The 23,794-nt window shown below is 43.7% G+C and overlaps 1 protein-coding gene across 5 annotated transcripts in view; it reads left to right on the top strand.

Moving 5' to 3' along the window:
* The window catches only part of LOC138304297 (RING finger protein 112-like), a 333,811-nt gene that overhangs the window by 108,951 nt on the left and 201,066 nt on the right, over positions 1-23,794 (top strand). For all 5 annotated transcript variants that reach the window (XM_069244246.1, XM_069244245.1, XM_069244247.1 and 2 more), the window contains one exon: positions 10,151-10,433. In XM_069244246.1, coding sequence (XP_069100347.1) covers positions 10,151-10,433 — 283 coding nt within the window. The remainder of the gene's footprint in view (positions 1-10,150; positions 10,434-23,794) is intronic.

Genomic DNA, 23,794 nt, shown 5'->3' with positions numbered 1-23,794 from the left:
GAGCCGAGGTCTTCTGGTTCAGTGAAGTCTCTGGATGTGCTGTGACATGTGATCTACATATGTGCCGGTTCAAAAAGGCCATATTTAATATCCATGGATCTGAGTTGTGGACGGAGAGCCAGAAATGCCCTTCTTTTTTCATTTGTTAGTCTAGAAAAATCTGCAGCCACTCTGATCTTGTGACCTTCCAGGGAGACCGGGCCCGTGTTTTGGCTGCAGAAATAACCTGGCGGGCTTGTTCATGGCGCAAGAAACATGCTATAATAGGACGTGGTTTGTTGGCGGACACTTTATGGGGAGGGCCAATTCTATGCACTGTCTGGAACTCCGGTGGCAGCGAGAACTCTATGCCGAAGTGGTCGATCAGAAGTGATCTGAGGAAGGCTTTGGTGTCAGATCCTTCTTTTTGCTCCAGGATGCCAAAAAAGCATACGTTGTCCCTGCGGCTCCGATCTTCTAGATCGGTGATCTTTGTTCAAAGTGTTCTTAGCTCCTCTTCTTGATCGGGTATTACCGGTACTTGGTCTTCCACAGCTGCAAGGCGTTGATCCAAATTATTTACTGTCTCCCAGAAGCCGGCTATGTCAGCGCGGATGGAGGAGGAGGCCACAGTGAGATCTCTTATCTTTAGATCCATTACCTCTAGATGGCGTCCTACCGAGGTTATCTCTTGCAGAATGCGGTCTGTTGCTTCCAGCGGAGATGGGTCAGCTGGGGAGGGTGTGTGTCCGGATGGTGCCGCCTGTGTCGTCATGGTTTTTGGTTGGGCAATGGCTTCTGAGAACAGCAACTGACTGGAATGTGTGCCTGCAGCTTTTCCGTTTGGCATTGCCCCCACCGTATAAGAGTCTTACGAGAGACGCATTCAATGAGTATATGTATGTTGGGTCCAGGTCACGCCGTTCGTGTTTCTTGGTTCAGTCACTCAGGTTTTTGGGGCTAAAGCCGTAGTGGGGGGGAAGTTCGGTAGGTTGTGATTGTGTAGGTGGGGGGAGGAGGGTGGTTTCCCCCCCCCCCCCCACCTGGGGTGGGTTGATCGTTGAGTTGCGTGGTCTGTGGGTGATACTCCCACTTGGCCTTCTAGGCAGTCTGAACCATCGTAGGCCTCAGGCCCTGTATCATCTGAGGCATTCCATGGTATATCGGGATCCACCTCTGGATTTCTACCAGGTGTTGAAGTAGGTGATAAATGAGGTGCGATCACTAGTAGGGGTCCAGAGGAAGAGGAAGGTGTCTGCAATTTCGGGCAAGCTCCGCTGTAGGCCAATAGGAGGTCTCTCCCCTATGGGCTGTCTCAAGGGGGTCGTCTGTCTCGTCACCTGACGTGGGGTTCTCTGTAGGGACTTCTGTGGTAGGTGCCGGGTTAGCTCATGGAGAGGACTCTGGTTGGGGTCGTGTTACCCACTTTTTTCCTTTTCCTTTTTTGCCCTCCCACCTCACTTCTTTTTGTTTTTTCCTTTTTCCTTTTTTTCCCCCTCTCTCTCCTTCTCAAAAGGCCAGCGGTATGCTTAGGGCGTCTTTTTCTTCCTCCTTCCCCCTTTCAAAAGTGAAGAACCAAAAGTCCTGGTGTGTTTCGATTATAGGGGTTTTTCATGGTTTATTGGTGTGATGGCCTCTGGATTCTCTAGTCTCTGTTTTGTTTTATAGCCGTGACAGGACTTGAGGCTATTTGGGCAGTCTTATTTATAATTATAGCAGTGTTCGTTTGGAGGGGAGGGGGGAGCAGAAGGTATACTCCTTGGCTTTCTTACTTGTAAATTCTCCTGCAACTTTTTAATTTGCGGTTCCGCTTGTTTGGCCTCGGGTGCTGACGTAGCAGGGACAGCGTCCCCGTTCTCCCCTGTATGTGCCCTCGCTCCTGGGTTCGCCGGGCGCTCTGGATCGCGGCTCGGTCCACCTCCGCTGGTCACCTCTGAGCCGATTCCCGGCAGCGCCGCAGGAACTGCTCCAGACCGCGGTGTCCCGCTGCTCCCCGAGCCCATCTCCTCTACGGCCCGAGGGGATGCGTTGTGCGTTATTGGTGAGTGACGGCAGCGGGAGGGTTTACTCACTCACTTGTGGTCTGGGTGATCCAGTGCGCGGCACTAGTGTCACAGGGGTGGGGGGGCGGCGTTCCTCATTTCCCTCTGTTGCGCTCTCACCCCTGGGTTTGCTGCATGCGTCAGTCCACGGCTGCATGGGTCTCGGTAGGCCGCGCCCGATCCAGTTTCCGTTGTTACGGCACCAGCTGTTTTGGGCCGTGGATTCTCGTCTTTCTTCGAGCCCACCTCCTCCGCGGCACTGAGAGGTCGTAGGAGAGGTTGGAGGTAGGGGATAACTCCCCTGTTTCGTTGTAGAACCTGCCCGGCGTGCTGAGCTTTCCTCTCGGGCGGCCATTCTCTCCGCCGGTCAGACCAAGCCCCCTTTAAAGTCTTTTGACATGTGAGCCTCCGAATCTTCCTTAATATTAATTGAAATGGTATGTTCTTTCTTAGCTGCCAACTTCAAGTTTCACAGGCCCAACTGTTGCCTTCAATGCTTAGCTCTTAGAAGACCTATGAAGCTGTTTTGAGCCCCACTCTGCACCTTGATGAGAAACTGCTTTGGGTAGGGACAGCTCTTAAAGCACATCTCGGGGCACCTCTCCTTGAGCTACTTTGGTGATGGCTGTGGCACAATGACTCTTTAGCAGGCTCAATAAGTCATCTATTTTATTCTTTTTACATTTCAATTAGCATTTTCTTATACATGGTTAATTTCTGGTTTGCAGGGCTATTTGGTATCTGTTAATGTTCTTTAACTGCGCTTTGTAAATGTGGTTGAATCCACCTTCAATGTTAACACTCCGTACAATGTATAACTTTCTTTTGCGTGGCAGTGCGGTACTTTTTTGTATGATCTTGATCGTAGCTTCTTAACCAACAATACATAGACGTTTTAGTGAAGCTTTTTTTCCCATTCACACACTTTACACCAACTGGAATTGTGCTTTGACTCCACATACGCCAAACGTCGACTCAGCACTTCAAAGAAGGCACACGTGGCACACACAGGGAATTTGCTTGGACCGCAGCAAACTCTCCAGGAGAGCATGTTCATCTTCGGGTTTCTTATCCCCTATTTCAGTGACAGTTGTAGCGTTTTCTTCAGGCTGTGTACCCGCCAATGACGAGTCCACACATGGAGTTGTAAATCACACATCTTTATTCCTCTGCGTGTACATGTGAACTTCAACATTCCAAACTAAGCTTTCGTTACATTCTGTTCTAGCGATTATGTCACATTGATGTGGATTCCGCTGGGAGCCAGAAAGGTTCCGTTCTAAATCCTGCAAACCACTACATCTCCCCCTATGTTAAATGAAAAAAACATTTTTTGGGGAAATTTATTAGAATTATACATATATATAGAAATATGTACAGTTATATCTCTTCAATCATTCTTCGTGGTGCTTTAATCATCTGACTCTGTCTGGTTACTGGAAGCTGTAGACTCATCTTCAGGGTCAGAAATTGTTAAAGATGGTCAAGGATCAGCAACAGTCACTGAGGTTTCAGAGCCAGTCTTTCTTTCACCATTTCAAGTTGAATACTGATGAACACAGGTCCAAAGTGAGAAGTCTCCATTAATGGACTTCCCACAGCACTTGGCAGTCACAATGTGTCCTTTGGTAGACACTACTTGAGAAGGTTCAGTATCATAAGGAGCATTTTCTTTTGCGTTATCTGTCGAACGATAACCAAACCTCCCTTTCTGAAGGAGATGTCTTTTGCATGTCGCTTCTTGGCTGGATAATCTTTCATTTTCTGTTTGTTAAGTAAGTCCCTACTATGAATTATGTTTTTTTTCCCTCTCTTTAGGTGGTCCTTTGGGGTAACTTGGTTGTCAGTGCTCTCCCAAACATCAAAGTGGCAGGACTCCTAGCCTGTGGTCAAGTGGGGTGTGAATGATAAGCTCATAGAGTAGAATTCAATACTTTTTTTAAATTGAGCTTCTCAAGAGTTGCATGCTGCACTGCTTTCTTTAGCGTACTCATAAAACGCTCAACAAGTTCACTGGCCTGTGGCCTATAAAGGTGTGAACTTTTGATGCTTTATGGTCAGATGCTCCATAAATTCTTAAAATTATTTACTGTTGAAGGAAGGACCATTGTCAAACTTTACAATGGCTGGTATCCCCTATGTTGCAAAGATGCCATCAAGTTTTTCAGTTGCTTTTTCATGCATCGTGGATGAGAGATCTTCATCCAAGAGACAACGGGAGTATTCATCTACAATCACCATTAGATGATGCCCATTATCAAACGGACCAAGGAAATCAATGGGTATTCTCTCCCAGGCATGTTTAAGAAGTTCTGACATATTCATATAGTATACAGGGTAACTCTGGCGGACAGGCAGTTGCATATGTGACAGGCCTTGAGTTCCTTTTCACCTCTTCTACCTAAGTATGGAAACCAGGCTCGGTCTCAGAGAGCTTTCTTTGTGGCAACAATACCACAGTGTCTTTCGTGAGCCACTTCAATCACTCTTTGTCTCATACTCTCTGGAGTCAGGATCCCTGACCCTCCCAATATAATTCCTTCCTGAATTATGGACAATTAATCTCTGACAATTTTGTACTTTTGATATTCACCATCATTACTGAGAAGTCAGATGTGTTTTTCCCACTACTGATGTGTAATTATATCTTTTAACTTCAACAGGTCAGTATCATGACTTGTGGCAGTGATATTCTGGGCTAACGACACAGCAACTGGTGTACTTTACTTGACAATTATATTGATGTAGGCCTCAGCCGTCTTGGGTGGAGTACTATGACTCTGTATGGGCTCTCTTGAAAAGTAGTCAGCAGGATTCTGATCCTTTCTGGGATGATGCACAATTGTATTGTCCTACTCTTGCAATTTCAATCCCCATTGTTCAATTCGAGGAAGCATCTTGGCTTTTGGATTGCCAAAGTTGGTCAGCAAAGCTGGCTGATCAGTCACCAGCACAAACAGCTTTCCATACAGCAATACATGGAAATGTCCACAAGCCCATACAACAGCCAAACCTTCTTTTTGAGGCTATGAGTAGGCACGTCCTATTTGAGACAAACTTTTGGTATTATAGGCCACAAAATGTCATCTAGCATTTGGGAGTCCACTAAGCTCAGTACAAGTATGGCGCCTAACCCAACGGGGCTAGTGCCAACCACAATCTCTGTATGAAGCTTTGGAATAAAGTATGCCATTTACATACCATTTTCAATGGCTTGTTTGATTCTCTTGAAACTTTCCTCACATTCTTTTGACTATTGAAACAAAATGTTTTCTTTGTCAACTCTCGTATTGGAGCACCAACAGTGGCAAAGTCTTGTATGTATCTTGAATAGTAGCTGGCCATTCCAAGAAAAGAACGCACCATTGAAACATCTTGTAGGGGGTTCAGCATCTGTCTAAGTTTGTACTTTTACAGGATCAGGCGTCGTGGCCCTGTCGGAAAAGATATGGCCAAAGAATTTCATTTTTGTCCTATTGAACTTACACTTGTCTGCATTCAAAGTCAAACGTGCATTACTGAGTAACTGACATACTTGTGTAAGAGCTCTACCGTGCTCCTTCTGTGTAGCTCAGAAAATGTATATATGTCATTGCTATAACTGAATGCATTCTCAACTGGTTCTAAGACAAATCGAATGACGTCTTGAAAAAGTGCTGCAGCCGATGACACAACAAAACTAGGTATCTTATATCTAAACAAAACAGCAAGCGTAGAAAAGGTTATAATGTACCTCCAGCTTTCTTTAAGTTCCAACTGATATCTTTACTCAGTACCCTTAAGGACACAGAGATGAGCAATATGCTTGGTCCTTCTTTTCATGTAGCAGCTCATACCAAATTAGAAAAACATCAACTAAAATCCCCAACAATAAAGAACCCCAGAGCTATGGCTCCCAATGTCCAGCTAGGCAGTCCATTTTCCAGGACATCACAGATCACAGCCATCTTAACCTATTTCTTTGTGTGTTGACTGCCGTCTCTCCCAGGCCTGAAATATAATTGTTCCAGTTTTTGTTCTGCCACTATAAAAAACAAACTAGAAGACAGTAGATCATCTGGTTAATTGATTCTAGTCGACAATGAACAATGCATTGAACTTCAATCAAGAAAGAAGAGTATTTAATATATCTAGAACAATATTACTCTTTCAATAGTAATGAAACTTAAAATATTAATAGCCAAACAACATTACAGATTCCCCAGTGGGATAACAATCACCTCTGTGCCCTCAACTGGGATTAAACTTTCATATGCAAAATCCTGGAAATGTAGTGTTCCCAAGCAGAATTGGGGGGGCTAAGGATTATGCTAATTCAACCACATTTGCTGCAATATAAGGGATAGGCTTAAAATCACATTTCTAAAATGTGGAATCACTTGACTAGTCTGCTGCACTCATAATCTGATCAAGAGTTACACCAGATACAGATACAGTGTTGTCACCATTTTTCACAGAATGTGCACCAAGGGCCAGATGTATCAAAAAAACGATTTGCAGTGCTTAAATAGCGAATTTTAGGAAATCGCTATTGAGAAATGCAAAATGGTATGTTTGATTTTTGCGATTTAGTAATAGCGATTTCTTAAAAATTGCAAATGCTATTACCGAATCGCAAATAGAGAATCCGATCCCATTCGCACCTATAGGCCTGCTGCAAATGTTTTTGCATTTCCCAAATTGCGAATTCCAGTTAGGAATTCGCAAATTAGGTTAAGCAAATCCCAGGGTGCTGGGGGCCTAAGGCCCCCTCTGCTGCACCCCAAAAACAATTTGTACGGACATGTGAAGCACACACATGGCTTAAGGGCATGTGTGCACTACATGTCAATTTTAAAAATGCATTTATAATGCATTTTTAAAATTCGCAAATGTTTACCACTAAACTTTTATTTGTGGTAATTGCATTTCCTTAATGCCCAGTTCACATTTAGGAAATGCTTGATACATTTGCTTTGGAAATCGCAAATAGGAATTCTCTATTTGCGATTTCCAATTTAGAGAATCACAATTTGCGGTTCTCTAAATAGGGTCGCAATTTTAAGGAATCGCTATTTTAGCGATTCCTTAAAATAGCACTGCAAATGCATTTCATACATTGTGAAAGGCATTTTTGCATTCGCAAACGGCCGAATTTAGCAATTTGCACCGTTTGCAAATGCAAAAAAGCTTGATACATCTGGCCCCAAATCTCTTGATTTTTCAAGCCACTCAGAACCATGGAAAGTGGCTTTGTGTGATTTCAAATTGCTGTCTTAAGGCTTGCGTACTCTTGCACCACGTTGTGTGGAACAAGAGCTATGCAAACAGCCTTATAAATAGGCCCCACATTAGACATGGAGCAAATATTTACACTATTTAATCAAACAAAAGAGGTTTTTTTGTACAGCAGAAATGCTGAACTCATATATTTGAAGGTGCACTCATATCAGAATGAAGAAAAAGACGATCACTCAACTTGAGACCTTTTCACGGGTCAAGTACATTACAGTTAGGTCAAGTAGATTATTCAATTTACTCGACCTGCAGGTCTAGTAACGATTTTATGATTTTTCAAGGCCTGCCTATATTTCTGAAATTTTCTGACACTGCACCCTCTTCCTTGGCAAAGAACTGAGGGGTGGATGAGAGTTTGAAAAGAAAAGCTAAGAACTCAAACTTGTATACATATAACCCGAAGGAACTTGGAATGGGGTTAGAAGATTGGAATGGTCAAATAGCTAACTGTAAGAAAATGGGTTATGTGTGGAGGAAGTGGTATCTACCCTAGTATTAAGTCCTCAAAATTGTGTCAAGTCAAACATTCATTTTTATAATCTAAACCTTAATAGCACAGTTTGGAGTTTCTCTTTTTGAAGCTCAAAATCCTAAGAAGTCAAGCCTGAAGCTGTATCAGACAAAGTCCTCTTAGATTGGAATAGCTTTACCACAAGGTCCCTTTGAAGCTCTAGAAGTCCCAATTTTTCATACATTCTGGAGCAGTTCCTCTTAGTTACTTCTAAGACTTCCAGGACATTGGAGATAGTACTTAGAAGCCACAACACACTCAACTGAGGAAACCAGCAAGGTCCAGTGTAAGTGAAGGTATTAGTGCCATTCCAGGAAAAGGCCTCCTGCAGCTTTTGAGTTCCCTGTAGCTACACAGGAGGTCAGCCAATTGAACCTTGAAGTTCAATTCTCAGTTCTGGGAATAAATAGGAACAGGTCCAGCTATTCAGGTCTTCATACAGGTTACAGTCAAAGTCCATTCCTCTTCTATTCTGCCACAGGTCCAGAAAGTGTTTGGAGAAGCTGGGACTGAAGTATTATTTTAGCAAGTGGTTGGGGAGGTGAGTCCTAGACACCGCCTGACCAAACTCTTCTCAAAGGCAGACCTTCTCACTTTTGCAGCACATCCTGTTTGCTTTCTGCAAACTATTCCATAATGCACCACTCTCAGTAAAATTTGACATGGCAGAATGTTTTCATCCCTAGTGGGAGATTTTGACACAGCGATGGCTGTGTCAAATGTAATGAGCAGTTTCTCCCACTCGGTCATTCCAACCCAGATCTCCAATGCCTTTCCTACCTCATGGTTTCATTAGTATCATTGTTTCTTGCTGTCTTTTGACTAGCTCAGACCTTTACATTTTTTTTTGTTTACTCATACATTTAATTATACATCCAATAAAGTACCCAGAAAATCCCATTACTTTGTATAACTTCCACAATAGTTGCTACTAGAAGAGCCTGCAAGCTAAACCCAAGTTTTATCAAATCAAGTTTCATTAAAATTAAACTGCTCGCTTGCAAGCTGTAGCACATATGCAAATTGATATTATTGGATTAGCTACATTATCTTTTATTCATTTTATAAAATATGACATTTAATTGAATTGGCTTCTGCAATTTGCAACCTAGTTGATGCCAATTGGAGACATTTTGCAAACTCTCATTGGTAAATTAAACCTCTTATGCAGGCTATATTCCATTCTGTAAAACGAATATGCTGGATGCTGTCCACTTAGGTAAAGTGAATCCAAACACTCAAGTCTCTGATAATAGATTGCAAAGTCTGCATAAACCTGTAGACCACTGCTAGTCCATCCGTACCCCTTTCAATATTACAAAATACCGCTGCCTACACCTAAATGGTATACACGTCTCTGTTAGCCTACCTTTTCTTAGTTTTAAGAATTAGCATTACAATTTAGGAGGCTTAATCATTTCTATGAAGCCGCCTTGCATGTGGTCCCTTTTGTCTTAAAAGATCGATCCATTATCTCACCAATTGTTTTCTTGTGTACACTTCTTGTTTTGCCTGATACTACATACTGAAGATGTTATACAGCCTGAAAGAAATTTGAGATTAGCTTGATGTTTAGATTTCTTGAGGTCCAAGACCTTTTTTAATTAAATATTTCAGTGCTAATGCCATGTATTGGGTAGCCCACTTCAAAACTAGTTGGCACAGTTTCTCATGGTCAGTAGAGATTGTAGATTATTTTGTCAGTCAATTCCGGCTGGTCTGTCCCCGTCATGCGACTACTGATGCTTTTATTGATTGTACCATAAGGGATGGATCTACTGATCTAGGGTCCATAACTATGATAGAAGCTGCTCCTTCCTGTTGCTACTAACTGTACTTCAGCGCTATCTAACTGCTCCTACAGTTTAAATTAATCTTAAATGTTAGACGCAAAGAGGGGTAAACTAACTGTTTTATAGTAGTCTTTTTGGCTCTAGACAATTCAAGGTTCAAAAGTGTCTTTTAGATAGCTCCCCATCTCAGCAGATCTTTCTACCAAAACACCTGTCTCAGTATCTCTCCTATTAATAATCTGACTTTGTTTTAATGTAACTCTACCTCCACCTCTCTCCTCTTAATGTACCTGCTTTCACATCTGTTTTTCCGACACCATCTTTTTATCATTCCGTCTCTTTTTACTTCACCCCCTTTCGAACACATTTTATTATCACATCTCTTTCCTTCCATGTCTATTTTCTACTCTTCTGCTTCTCTTTCCAATTTACAAAGCGTGGTCCTACCCTCATATTTCATTTCACCACTTATTGTGTATTGCCATTTGTTTGTATCACACCTTCTGGCTCATAACTTTTCTTTCTGTACTTGATTCACTTGTTTCCAGACCCACTCCAGTGCAGATGTACACTATAAATGCTCGACTGGAGGACCTGGCTGAGGATCTGAAGTGCTCCATTTGCCTGGATGTCTTTGAGGATCCTGTCTCCATTGACTGTAGCCACAACTTTTGCCGTGGCTGTATTGAGGCCCATTGGAGTGGCATCTCAGTACAAGGATACCTTTGTCCTGAATGCCGGCAACCCTGTCGAAAAGATCGGGTGATCCCTGACTTCCGGATAAAGAACCTTGTGGAGAAGATTGTGCTTGGTGCTGCAGAAGTGGCTATGGTGAGTTGGGTCATAAATATCAGCCAGTGGTCCTATAAAGTTCAATGACTTCAAATTAATGAGAACATACTGTTGGTAGCCTTTGTGGTTAAGTAATCACAAAGTCACACTTTAATCCTCTCCTTTTTAAATGATGTTTGGGAGTTTAACAATCTTTACATGGGTATGTAAGCAAGACATCTCACATGTCTAGGCAAAGTCCTGAAAGAAACCAGTGAACCTCACTGAATGTGGTATTCATAATAAACTCTTGTAAAATAGACCGGAATCCCAGAAAACCCCTGATTTAGATTTTTCTTCACAGTTTTTGTCTGTTATTATGTTTGATTGACCAAAAAGCTACTCTATTTCTTTTTGGCATCTGTATCGAGGAATTAGTGACCACTTTACAGATTAATGTTTTTGACAGGAGGACGTCTTGTGTGTTTTTCTAATTTCTGTTTTGGCAGTGTGTCTAGATGGCGGGGCTAAGACCATCCTTTATGCTTTGTCCCTCATGCCCATTGAAGATTGTGATTTCTGAAGACCACAATGTTTATGTGTGGTGTTTGTCTTGTGGCAGAGGATCAAAATGCTTGCAGAACGCTCTTGCTAAAGAATTTGAGTCCTAGGCAGGAGACCATGTTGGAGAGGAAGATGTGGAAGTCTGATGAATACATGGGGGCAGCTGCTGACAAGGTGAATGTTGAAGTTGAAGAATACTGACTCAAATGTGAGCCCCCTGCAAAATCCTGCAATAATAGCAAAGGCCGCAATCCCCTACAGGAGTCATTTGCCCACGACAAAACCCTAGTCTCATAACTCGACTTCATCTGTTGTGAAATCTCTAACCATATATTGTATGCTACCTCAGAATTTGATCCTACTATACACACAGGTCCTCCACCTCATATCTGAAGGCAAAGTGATTCCATTGAGATCAAGAATCTTTGGTGCACAAGAGTTAGACACTCTCTGGTTAGATATTATAATACTGGTTGATACTGCTTGCATTATTGTTAAAGGCATCAGAATTAGGAAATGTGGTTCACAGCATGTGAATCCATAACATCCGATTGCAAAACCAGTGCTGCAGTGACATATTATTCAGTTATACCTTTTGTAAATATTTCATATGCTCCATAGGATTATTGTGTGCTTCTGCTATGATGATTTTTACAGAACAGTATGGTAACTGTAGCTGGATGTGAGGCTCTACATAAATTTGGTGAGTAGTAGTAATAGTATTGAAAAAAATTTTTTTTATGAGTTTCCAAACATGAATTTTACTAACAAAGGCCTTCCTTAATCTCTGGGATGAGGTTTCAAAAATTAAAAAGAATGACTTTTGTACGTAGTGCATCAAGTAACACATCTTTGCCGCCCCTAAACACAGTATGTAAATAAGAGGTGCTTTTATTACCCATTGTAATGGTGCTCAATATAATTGACCTTCAAAGGGTGAAAGGCTTACTAGGTCATGCCAGTACTGGAGCTCGTGGCCTGCAAGTCAATGTAGACGTCAGCAGTGAGTGTTAACTCTTGCTGGCTTGACTTTTATACTGAGATTTATAAGAGTGGTCTGGAAATCACATTCTACTATATTAAGGATTTTTGGACAGATTGCAAATTAGATTGGTTTCTGCCCCTAAACCAGCCCAATGCCTTATCTTGTAATGAAATATTGAGAGATTAAAATAGCAACAAGGCTCCAAAGTCAAGTCCTCAGGGAACGTCTGAGCTATACTTTCAACCTGTGATTCCTTATTGATGCCTGAAAATCTTAATGTTCCTAGTTATTCAATTCATTTATAGAATGAAGACCTGCTCCTTGAACTGATAAATCATCTTTGGGGGCCCTGAGACTGCAACCAGCAGTATTAGAAAGCAGCTTTTAAGAATTTAGCTCTCCACCCAGAGCTGCATGGAGAGTTCCAAAGCCATCCACCTGCGTTGGGTACATGCATTTTTATTAGGCTGCTATTGGCTTAGCCTGTTCTATTACAATCCTCCTTGCCACTCTTAAGTGGACATCCTTCTTGGATTGTGAGCAGAAAACATCACTGTTTCCATGGCTTTCCTTTATTGTGTGATCGGTGCCCAGCAGGAAGCTCCACTCAGCAGAGAGATGTCTTATTTTCCGTGGAAGAGAAGTGAAATAATTATTTATCAATAACATCTGGTGTACAGTTAGGAAAAAAGGAATTTATGAGGTCAATCATTCAGTCCTCAGTCTTTTATACTGCATTGGTGGCTGCCACAATGCACTGATGTTAGGGGCTTTTTAGTGATGTGCTGGTGAATAGGACAGAAATGCCCTGGGGATATGGGGCCCAGGGAGGGCTGTGAACAACTAAGGGTCTGATTTAGAACTTGGCAGACGGGTTACTCTGTCTAAATCCCATTATAGTCTATGGTTTTAGATTCTGGCAGATGGGATACCTGTCACCGTTATGATGGAGTAAACCATCTGCCGAGTTCTAAATCAGCCCTAAATTTGTTGCTTGAGTTGTATAGTGTATAACAAGTTACACCCAATTGAGTTTGCATGACGAGGGAGGATCTGGGGTGGTCTTTGACTGAGAGGACAGTAAGGTGGGCTAAAGCTTAGGACAAGGGCCTGCAAAAATGACTGATCACACCTTCCTCTTGCACAGTAAATAGTGCATTAATTACAAAGGTTTTAATGATCGATGTTACCTGCTAAAAAGCACTCCCTATAGTGATCGAACACCACCATTTTATTGTATTGATCAGAGCAGGCAAAGCAGGTTGCCCATACATAAAGAATACATTATATAAGCTATACACAAAAGTCGTACACAATATCTGTATACTAGAGCTATAAAGATGCCTGAACGCTTACAAACTAAAGCCTGACAGAAAAAACAACTGTTCTTATGTGTTGCCCGAAAGCTTCTGCCCCATCCCACTGACCCTGCCCCTTCTCCAAAGTTTCTCTGGATAAGTACCCTGAATGCTGGAGAATGTTTAAACATTTACAGACCGGTAATGCCGTATTCCATAATTACTCATATGGTATTGCAGAAACTGCACCAATAATGGAAGTTGAATGCAGGTGAAGGTGCAAAGAGAATGTACTTCTGAAAGCCTGAAACACGCCGGTATTAGGATCTCAGATGGCAGTGCCACAACTAAAGGTGCTGAGAGTGCACAGGGAAGTAACTTGCAACCTCTTGGTAAAGTAATCAAAGATTTTTCCTGATTGGTCATATAAACCTTTATAAGTTGACATGAAGCTTTGAAAGAGAATCCGCTTCAATAATACATTTCAAACTTGTGAAGCCAGTGTGGCCCCACAATGAGGACCAGGAGTGATGACAGTAGCTAAAAGGATTTATGTTAGGTTATTATCAGTCCAGCAGATATAAATGACAGAAATATATTCAAAAGATACAACCAATACAGCTGACAAGCTGAAATATCTCAATAAATTCAGTATCAGCAGAATAAGGTACAGAACAGTAACAACCACTGTGTTGGACCTGGCCCTTTTTGCAGGGTCATCCCCAAACATTTTGCCTCCTTCCTCCTATTTTTCCTGACCTGTTTTTGTTGGCTTTTGAACTCTGAGCACTTTACCACTGCTAACCAGTGCTAAAGTGCATATGCTCTCTGTGTAAATTGTACTGTTAATTGGTTTGTCCATGATTGGCATATTTGATTTACTAGTAAGTCCCTAGTAAAGTGCACTAGAGGTGCCAGGGCCTTGTAAATCAAAAGCTACAAGCGGGCCTGCAGCACTGATTGTGCCACCCACATAAGTAGCCCTGTAATCATGTCTCAGACCTGCCACTGCGGTGTCTGTGTGTGCAGTTTTAAACTGTAAATTCGACTTGGCAAGTGTTGCCACTTGCCAGGCCTAACCCTTCCCTTTTCCTACATGTAAGACACCCCCAAGGTAGGCCCTAGGTAGCCCCAGTGGCAGGGTGCAGTGTATGGTTAAGGTAGGACATATATTATTGTGTTTTATATGTCCTGAAAGTGAAATACTGCCAATCTCTCATAGGTTAACCTGGGGGCTGCCTTTAAACATTATTAAATCGTAGCTTCCCTTTGGGAGCAGATAGACATGTGGAGTTTGGGACCTCTGAACTCACAATTTAAAAATACAACTTTTAGTAAAGTTGATTTTAAGGTTGTGTGTTTGAAAATGCCACTTTTGGAAAGTGGGCATTTTCTTGCTTGAACCATTTTTGTGACTGCCTGTTTGGGGATTCCCTGTCTGGGTTAGTTTGACAGTTGGGATGTTTGCACCTCTCTCCAGACAGTGACACAAAGGGGGCTGGGGTGTAGCCTGTATATTCTGGTGAGCCATCTGTGCTAGGAAGGAGAGGAGGAGTGGTCACTCACACCTGAAAGGGCTGTGCATGCCCTCACACAATGCAGACTCCAACCCCCTGGTGTGTGTCTGAGGCCTTGCCTAGGTAAGGCAGAATTTCACAAACAAGTTAGACGTTTCCTTTGAAGTAAGCCTACTTCAAAGGCCAAAATGGGTATAAGAAGAGCACCCAAACCCACAGACTTTAGACACTTCTTGGAGTAGACACTCTAACTCACAGACACTTCTTGACTAGAAACCTGCTGGTGAAGAATCCCTGAACCAGACCTGCCAAGAGGGACTGCCTTGCTGCCCAAAGGACTCACTGGGACTGCTTTTCTGACAAGGACTGCTGCCTTGCTGTTGCCCTGCTGCCTTGCTGCTCCCTGGCTGTGCTGAGAAGTGCTCTCTCTAGGGCTTGGATAGAGCTTGCCTCCTGTTCCTTGAAGTCTCAGGACCAAAAAGACCTCACTCCTGCAACTGGACTCCTTGTGCGGCGAAAATCCGACGCACAGCCTGCTAAAAGCAACGTACAGCCTGATCCCACGGTGAGAAATTCATCACACGCCGAACCGGAACGACACAGCGCGACTTCGCAAGGAGAAGATCGACGCAGCGCTTGCTTTGCAACCGGAACTTCGATGCACGGCCCACCGGATCGACATGCAGCCGACTTGGGACAACGCAGCCTGACTTCCAGAGAGGACTCGACGCAGCTCCTGCTGTGCGGGAGAAACTTCCACTCAACGCCCACTGAAATGACGCAGCGCTTGTGACTTCGCTCCGCAAGCCCAGGATTCCACGCACAGTCCCCGGGACGCCAAAAGCCCCCGCAACCTGAAGAGGAACCAAGTCCGCACACCGGAAATCGGCGCAAACCCTTCCCCGCGTGGAAAATAATGACGCAAGTCGGTGTGCGAAGGGGAGAAACCAACGCATACCTCCCCGTTTTCCACGCATCTCCTCCTGTGCGGTCCCTTGCGAGGATTTTGAACCAGGTACTTTGTGATTGCAAGAGACCTTTATTAATTTAAGAGACATTTATTTGTTTTGCAAAGACTTAAGACACTTTCAATCACTTTTATAGTGACATCTCAACATCTACTTATTGCATTTTTAATCGTTTTGACCTGCATCTTATCAGATAAATATTATATATTTTTCTAAACACTGTGTGGTGTATTTTTGTGGTGCTTTATGGTGGTATTGTATGATTTATTGCACAAATACCTTACACATTGCCTTCTAAGTTAAGCCTGGCTGCTCAGTGCCAAGCTACCAGATGGTGGGCACAGGATAATTTGGATTGTGTGTGACTTACCCTGACTAGAGCGAGGGTTCTTGCTTGGACAGGGGGTAACTTGACTGCCAACCAAAGACCCCATTTCTAACACACTGCAATACAGAAACTGAGAATTGGAAATGGGTGTTCCATAAAGGAACTCCGGTTCTCTCTCCTAAACATAAAATAATTCTAAGGTCATCTAATCATAGCTCTAATTAAGGAATTGGCATGGTTTTGGAAAGGGTCTCAGTAAATTCAGGAAATGTGAGAAATGCAAGAAGGTGTCAGCATAGCGAAGACTTCAGTCATCAAGAAAAGAGAATAAGTGATTAGCTTAAAGCTTCTCACCTGTAAGAATAAAGGGAAACAGAGAGGTCTGAACCTCTCGAAGTCTAAAGGAATCTTCAAAAAGGAATCTGCTTCAACTACTAACTGTGTGAACACTAGTTAAAATGACAGATGCTTCAGCAACATTTGTATATTATCCCATACCACTAGGAACTAATCATTTCACTTCTCATGATGTGCATTTGCACTATCACTTAAGTTTCCCATCTCACTGAAATTTAGACAGCTACTGCAACCTTGAGCATCTCTTGTTCCTGGTCCACGATGAATATAAGGTTTCATCTGCATGTTAGGTCTCCACACTACTTGGCAAGATTTTTCTTTTCAAGCCTTACTATCTGTAAACTAAAGCATACAACAATATGCCTTTCTCTAGGTAATAAAATCATGAGAACGCTCCTGCAAAGAAAGAACATGCTGACCAAGCAGAATACATTTCAAAATCTTTAACTAAACATTTAATGTGCATTTTAAGTACATGGTTATACATACACGTGTGTTACTTTAGAAATAAATACAGACAAATAAAAGAATATGTTTACTTATGCAAATATAATTTGAAGTGCAAATGTAAATCGTGAATAATGAATACATGTAAGCATTTTAAATTAACATTAGTGCACAACTATATAAATCTTCAGTTTCTTCAGTGGTTACGTTTCATTAATGTGTTTAAATGTTTCACAAATGTTAATGTGATTAAGGCGCACAGTGAATATAAACCCACATATAAATTCGTAACTGCAATGGTGATGTGCAAAGGATGGACTCTAAAATCAATCAATCAACCATTTGTGTAGCGCGCTACTCACCCGCTAGGGTCTCAAGGCGCTGATGGGGGGGGGGAGAAGGAATGCTACTGCTCGAATAACCAGGTCTTGAGGCGTTTCCTGAAGGTCAGGAGGTCCTGGGTCTGTCGTAGGTGGGCCGGGAGGGGGTTCCAGGTCTTGGCTGTGAGGTGGGAGAAGGATCTGCCGCCGGCTGTAATTCGATAGGGACGAGGGCAAGGTTGGTGGAGTGGAGTTGGCGGGTGGGAGTGTGGAAGGTGAGTCGCTCATTGAGGTAGGCAGGGCCTGCCTTGTGGAGAGCTATGTGGGTGTGGATGAGGAGTTTGAAGGTGATCCTCTTGGTGACGGGAAGCCAGTGTAGGTCTCTGAGGTGGGCTGAGATGTGGTTGCAGCGTGGGATGTTGAGGATGAGGCGTGCAAAGGCGTTCTGTGTACGTTGTAGTTTCTTCTGGAGCTTGGCCATTCTTCCCACGTAGAGCACGTTGCCGTAGTCCAGTCTGCTGCTGATGAGGGCGTGGGTGACCGTCCTACTGGTTTCAGTGGGGATCCATCTGAAGATCTTGTGAAGCATGTGGAGGGTGTTGAAGCAGGAAGATGAGACATCGTTGACTTGCTGGGTCATGGTGAGCGATGAGTCTAGGATGAAAGCTAGATTGCGCACGTGGGTGTTGGTGCGGTTCCTTGAGTGGCTGGCCACTAGGAGTCATCCCATGTGGAGCGGTTGGAGCCGAGGATGAGGATCTCTGTCTTGTCTGAGTTAAGTTTGAGGTGGCTCTTCTCCATCCAGTTGGTGATGGCATGCAGTCCGTTATGGGGGTTGGTTTTGGCGGTGGCGGGTCCTTGGTGAGTGAGAGGATCAGCTGGGTGTCGTCAGCGTAGGAGACAATGTTGAGGTTGAGGGATCGGAGGATGTTGGCGAGCAGTGCAATGTAGATGTTAAAAAGGGTTGGACTGAGAGAAGATCCTTGGGGAACGCAGCAGATGGTCTTGGTGGCTTCCGACAAGAAGGGAGGGAGGTGGACTCTCTGAGTTCTGTTGGAGAGGAAGGATGTGATCCAGTCCAGGGCCTTGTGGCGGATCCTGGTGTCGTAGAGGCGAGTGTAGAGGGTGTGGTGACAGACGGTGTCAAAGGCAGCCGAGAGGCCCAGGAGGATGAGGGCCACAGTTTTGCCTTTGTCGAGCATGGTCCTGATGTCGTCGGTTGCGGCGATGAGGGCAGTCTCGGTGCTGTAGTTCCTACGGAATCCAGATTGGGAGATGTCCAGTGTGTTGTTGTCCTCCAGGGAGCGGGTCTGTTGGCCGTTGACGATCTTCTTGATGACCTTCGCCGGGAAGGGAAGGAGGGAGATGGGCTGGTAATTCTTGAGGTCTCCGGGGTCCGCTTTAGGTTTCTTTAGCAGGGCGTTGACTTCGGTGTGCTTCCAACTCTCCGGGAAGTTCGCGGTCTCGAAGGAGCTATTGATGATCATAGGGAGTTACAATAGATAACCTGTTGTGTCACTGCCTTCAAGTTCCACTCTTTGCGTTTTTACTGATTCCCAGAGTCTTAATGAAGGTCAAGAGGGTGAAAGCTCTGGTGAAAATGGTTGTTCCCTTTTAGCTGGCTCCTCTTGGTTTCCACTTCTTTCGACAGATGGGGATGAGTCTGGAGTGGGTGGATCTTGTTTCTTTTTCTCCTCATCTGAAACCTTCCCTCAGTCAGTTAGTCATGAGTGAACTTCTGTTGATTGTTTGGAATTTCAGAGGCTAGGTCTTAAGAAAAAGGCTTTTTTCAGGAGTCTAGCCTTTGCTGTTCAGAATGCTAGAAGAGGTTCCATTCTCATCAGTGTGAGTCTTTTAGAAAATGGAGTGCTTCCAGAAACTTAGCCCCCGTTTCTTGTGAGGGGGTAAATCTTGTTTCTTCCCTTCAACGGGTTTTTAGTCTACATTTAGCTTGTTTCACCTTAAGGATTCAGGGCTACTACAAAGGCTTTTAGAGAATCTCGGTGGTGAGGTAGGTTCCCTGGAAACCCATGCTTTAGACTTCTGAAGATTTATTCTTCTTCTAGACCTGCAGTAACAAAGCCGGTTCTAGTTTGGGGTCTTCATTTAATCTTCTTTGCAGACACCATCCATTTAGGACTCTGGAGTCTATTACTTTTCAGTTTTTGACAATGTCAATTTTTGGTTGCCATATTTTCGACACATGGACCGTGGGAATTGGGAAACTCTTTAATGCAGGCCACTTTATTGAAGGATTTTCTAGATACAATTGTTGCCGGATGAGTGTTTCTTTCAGGCCTGAAGTACTATCTTCGTTTCATAAGGATCAGGAGACGATTCTGCCTCAGTTTGTACATAATCCTCTGTCAGCAGATCAGGAATCTGTCATTCCTAAGATGTTAGCAATACCAATGTATATGAGTCGAGCATCTTCTTTCATAAGGGTAGAGTCTTTGTTGTGAATTTTGCCTCTTTCAGAAAGAGTATGAAACCATCGCTCCAATCTCTGTGCAGATGGGCAAGATCCACAGTTGATTTGGTTACAAATAGAAGTGTTAACCTTGTCTTGGGGGAGTATAAGAGAAGTCAGGGTAAGGAAGGTCTGCTTCCTGGGCAGAGGGTTGGGTGGAAGGAACACATGAATAAATTTCACTAGATCAGCATTTAAGTGTCTCTATTTTGTATGTGGGGTATTGGTCATTGTGAGGGTGCGGATTACCCATATAGCTTCATTGTATAATGATTAATGAGAACGCAAACATGGAGGTAATCTTTTACTTACTAGTAAACCCATTACTTAAAGTTTTTTAATCCTTCGCGTTGTTATTAAACTCCTGCTCAACCTCTTGATTTAGGAGGGTCATCAGTGGGCCTGGTGTATTTTAGCTTGGCCCAGTAAGGAAGAGGTGTAAGTGGATGGAACCTTTATACGGGAAGGGTATCTGCCGCCTTTCGTAAGAGTGAAATTGGGACTAGAATGTAAGATCAATATACAATTGTGTAATGACTGTAACGAGGAAGACAAATATCTTGTAATGGAATTATTGATAAGTATTTCAAATACTTAAATATATGTGGTATTTAACTGCAGGGCTCTGTGATGCTCAGTGTTTTGGGTGTGGCCCCAATCTGCCATGATGACCTTAGCCCGAATTCTGCCTACTTGACCCCTCGAATCCCGGGCATGCCCCCAGGCTGCGTTGTGTTCATTGAGGGTGGGGTCGGGGCTTGTAGGGCTCTCCTGCGTTCATGTAGTTTGGGGTGCACCTTCAGTCCAGGTGGGGGGAGCAGGTGAAAGAAGGACTGAGCGAGTGCCACAGCCACTATCACAGGCCTCTCAGCCTCCGCGTGGCCTTGCGTGGGGCTCATGGGCTGCATGTAGCAAGCCCCACATACCTGGACACACAGGGTTGAGTAACAGACTATAGCGTCATAACAGAGTGCTAGGTTGGTTTTGCTTGTCCTGATTGTGGAGAGGTGGCCGTCGGGCCTGTAATAAGGAGACCGCAGCAGCTGTGGGCAAGAGCCCGGCACATCATTTGGTGCCCTCCCTGCTAGTGGCTACTTGAGGTCAGCTGCACTCTGCAGTTTGCATGTGTGTAGATTTGGTGTCCTGAGTTCTCATTTTAAACATGCCTATATGTCACTGCATCCTGGCATCTTGCCCCCGTATCACTCACGCATCACTCTTCTGCTCGCTGGGATAGGTTGCACTTTATAACTACACCCAAAAATAGAAATGAATACAATCTCTCCACCTGCTCTCTGTCCACCGTTCCTTCCTCTTCATCTCCCTCTCTTGCTACTTCTTCTCCCTCCTTCTCTAAAACTCTTCCCCTCTCTCCATTTATGATCATTCATTAGCTTTGATCCCCCTTCTATTCATGCCTCCCTTTGCCCCGTAAACCTCTCTGCGGAATTCTGTCTCCTCTGCCTCTGTCTTCCTGATGAGAGCTTTGGCTGTATGAACAGTTCAATAAAGGGACATGTTTGGAAGGGGCACGTCAGCGAGTAAACACAATGAGCAGGGCCAGTGGAGTGATGCGATTTTCGCGTAGTTAAGAATTTGCTGCATTATCCATCATCTGCTCCATATTATCCATATTTTAACAAAAAAATATTTCTAGCTCAGACAAGTTAAATGTTACTAAAAAGGTACCAACCGGTTTTGCTGCGGAGTAGAAGGCCCTTTACAAAGGGTTACTGGTCAACTTTCTGTTGCATATTCCTGTGTGTGGGTGTCACACTGGTATTAATGAAGTGAAACCTTTACCCACATATTTTTAAGAATTGTAAAAATGACACCATGACGAGTTAATACTATCACATAATGTGCTTCATAATTTGGCTTTTTTTGCCGCAAAATTCAATAAACCCTGAGGCATAATTTGTTCCTCCCCTGCCGCAAAATTCCAGTTGCCCTGACTGTAAGTCATATTAGAATTATGGTGCCACTGGCTGCACTGAGATACATTTTGCCAGAGTTGTAGATGTGCTCTAGTCAACAGCCCTGGTCGGTGGTACTTTGTGTTGGTTTTGTATGTGCAAATAATCTGTTGGGGGAAGTTGCTTCGTAAATTAGTAATAAGAACCAGTATTTTAAGAGTAGGGTAAGATAATACCTAAAGGAAACACGAAACACAAAAAGAGAGTATTGGGAGTGTTGCTATCCCACACCACCTCCCAAGAGAAATCTATATAGCCACTAAGGGTGTGGGGTAGTTGGGGTTGAGGGTGGAGTTGGACCAGTGTTCCCTCAATTGGCGGTATTGATTAGGACGCGTTTCTGTAAGAGAGGGGGAAAGCATGTGTGGAGAGTGTCTCAGGAGCGACAGGCTGTGTTGTGATAAGAGGGGAGGGGGTAAGTTCCCTTACGGACTAGGTGGTCTCACACACATGATAGTGTCTTGCTTCATCATTTGACCACCTAGCCCCACCCAAGTAAGATGGTACTACTTGGGCGGACTCAACCTCTTAGTTAAAAGAACAAGAGGGAGTGCTGAAATTAAACTGGCTGGATAAATTACAGGGATCCAGATAAGGTGGAAATAAAATTACCATACATGTCACCAATTGCTATCACTGGTCCAACTCCACCCACAACCCCAACTATAGATACCTAGAGGGAAACCAGCCTGTATCGTTTACCTGTCTCAGCAGGAGATCTAGGTATCTCCAGCCCTTCTGAGTGCATGCTCATAACACCACAAGGACGTTTCTGTCTGGGACAAGTGCTGGCCTTCTTTCAAGAGCAGACCTTGGACTGGGGGTCAGGCACAAACCTACAGCACCTTTTCACCCAGAAGAGATGCTGAACCCAGAAGAGATGCTGAATCTAGAAGAGATGCAACTATTCAGCACCACTTTATCAGGGGAGATGCAGAGTTTAAGGACATATCATAACAAGCGTTACCTAAAAAAAAGATGCTACATATTAGGGTATTGGAAATTTGCGTAGTATGCCTTTGTGTAATTATACGAAATTCCAGGGAATTTATGCAAATCTGTCATTAGTGCTATATTTTTCTGAGAAATGCCTCCTTACATCTAAAAATAGCATGAAAAGCACTATTGTTGCAAGTAACAGATGCTACTTTCTGGTTGGTTGTGTTGTTCCTGCTCTCCCGTGCCACAATTTTGCTGTGAATGGCATCTTAATTACACAACGTGGCAGAATTTCAGGAATTTCACATAAGAGTAATTCAAAATTCATCAAATTCCTGGAATTATTTCTGTGGGATTTAAACTGTCATAGAATCCCACTATTTATCAAGGTGTTGTCTATTGTACTGATATTTGTAGCCAGTGTTTTGTTATCTCTTAGAAGGAAAGCAACTCTGCATAGAAGCGCTGATGCTGCCCTGTTTTACGCACAGCACCCCTGTGGACAAGTTCCACTACTCCAAGTTCAAGAAGGGTGTTCCCAGCAGATACACGCTGGTACAGTTTCTTAGCATCCCTCTGGGAAGAGCCTCTGCTTTCCCATTCTAGGGCTAGAGTCCAGCAGAGATGTGTCCATACTCTCTCATGGAAAGTGCCTTTCCGTACTAAGAAAAGCCTGTAATGTCCCGGATGCTGGGAATGTTCCCCTAAAGCACCAGTACTAAAGGGAAGGGTCTGGATAACCCCAATGAATGTACTGCAGCCCTGCTAACCAATACCGTGCTGTCTGATTGCAGGAAAGCAGCTCTGCTGAGGTTCCTGTGCTGCCCAATAAAATGAGGCGAGCCAGAATAAGAACTAATACCTGATTAGTGACCTCAGTCAGACGGGGAGGTGATGTCCCTTGCATGCGCTACTGGTTTGCTGGGAGGCTGCTGTGTTGCTCGGTTGAATTACTGCCGCCGTTCTTAGAAGTAGAGGCCTACAGCAGCCAAATAGAGATTATTGTAAAGTAGAAGTGCAGATCCCTGCAGGCACTAACCCACCAAGCTATATTTCACAAAAAGTCAGCGTCTCGTGAAAGCTGTAGGACTGGAGCAGTGACAATCAAATCTAAAGCATACCAGATATGTCATTGACTGTTCCAAAATGTATCCGATATAGAAAGATCGTTGTCTGCGGTTTTTGCAATGGGCCATTTCCTCTGAAAGTCCAGTATAGATTGGACAGTGTCACTGACCACTCAAGAGTGAGA

The sequence above is a fragment of the Pleurodeles waltl genome, chromosome 7, assembly GCF_031143425.1.
Source record: "Pleurodeles waltl isolate 20211129_DDA chromosome 7, aPleWal1.hap1.20221129, whole genome shotgun sequence".
Taxonomy (NCBI): domain Eukaryota; kingdom Metazoa; phylum Chordata; class Amphibia; order Caudata; family Salamandridae; genus Pleurodeles; species Pleurodeles waltl.
Note: the sequence above shows the minus strand (reverse complement) of the source record. Positions and strands in the feature narration are given on the sequence as shown.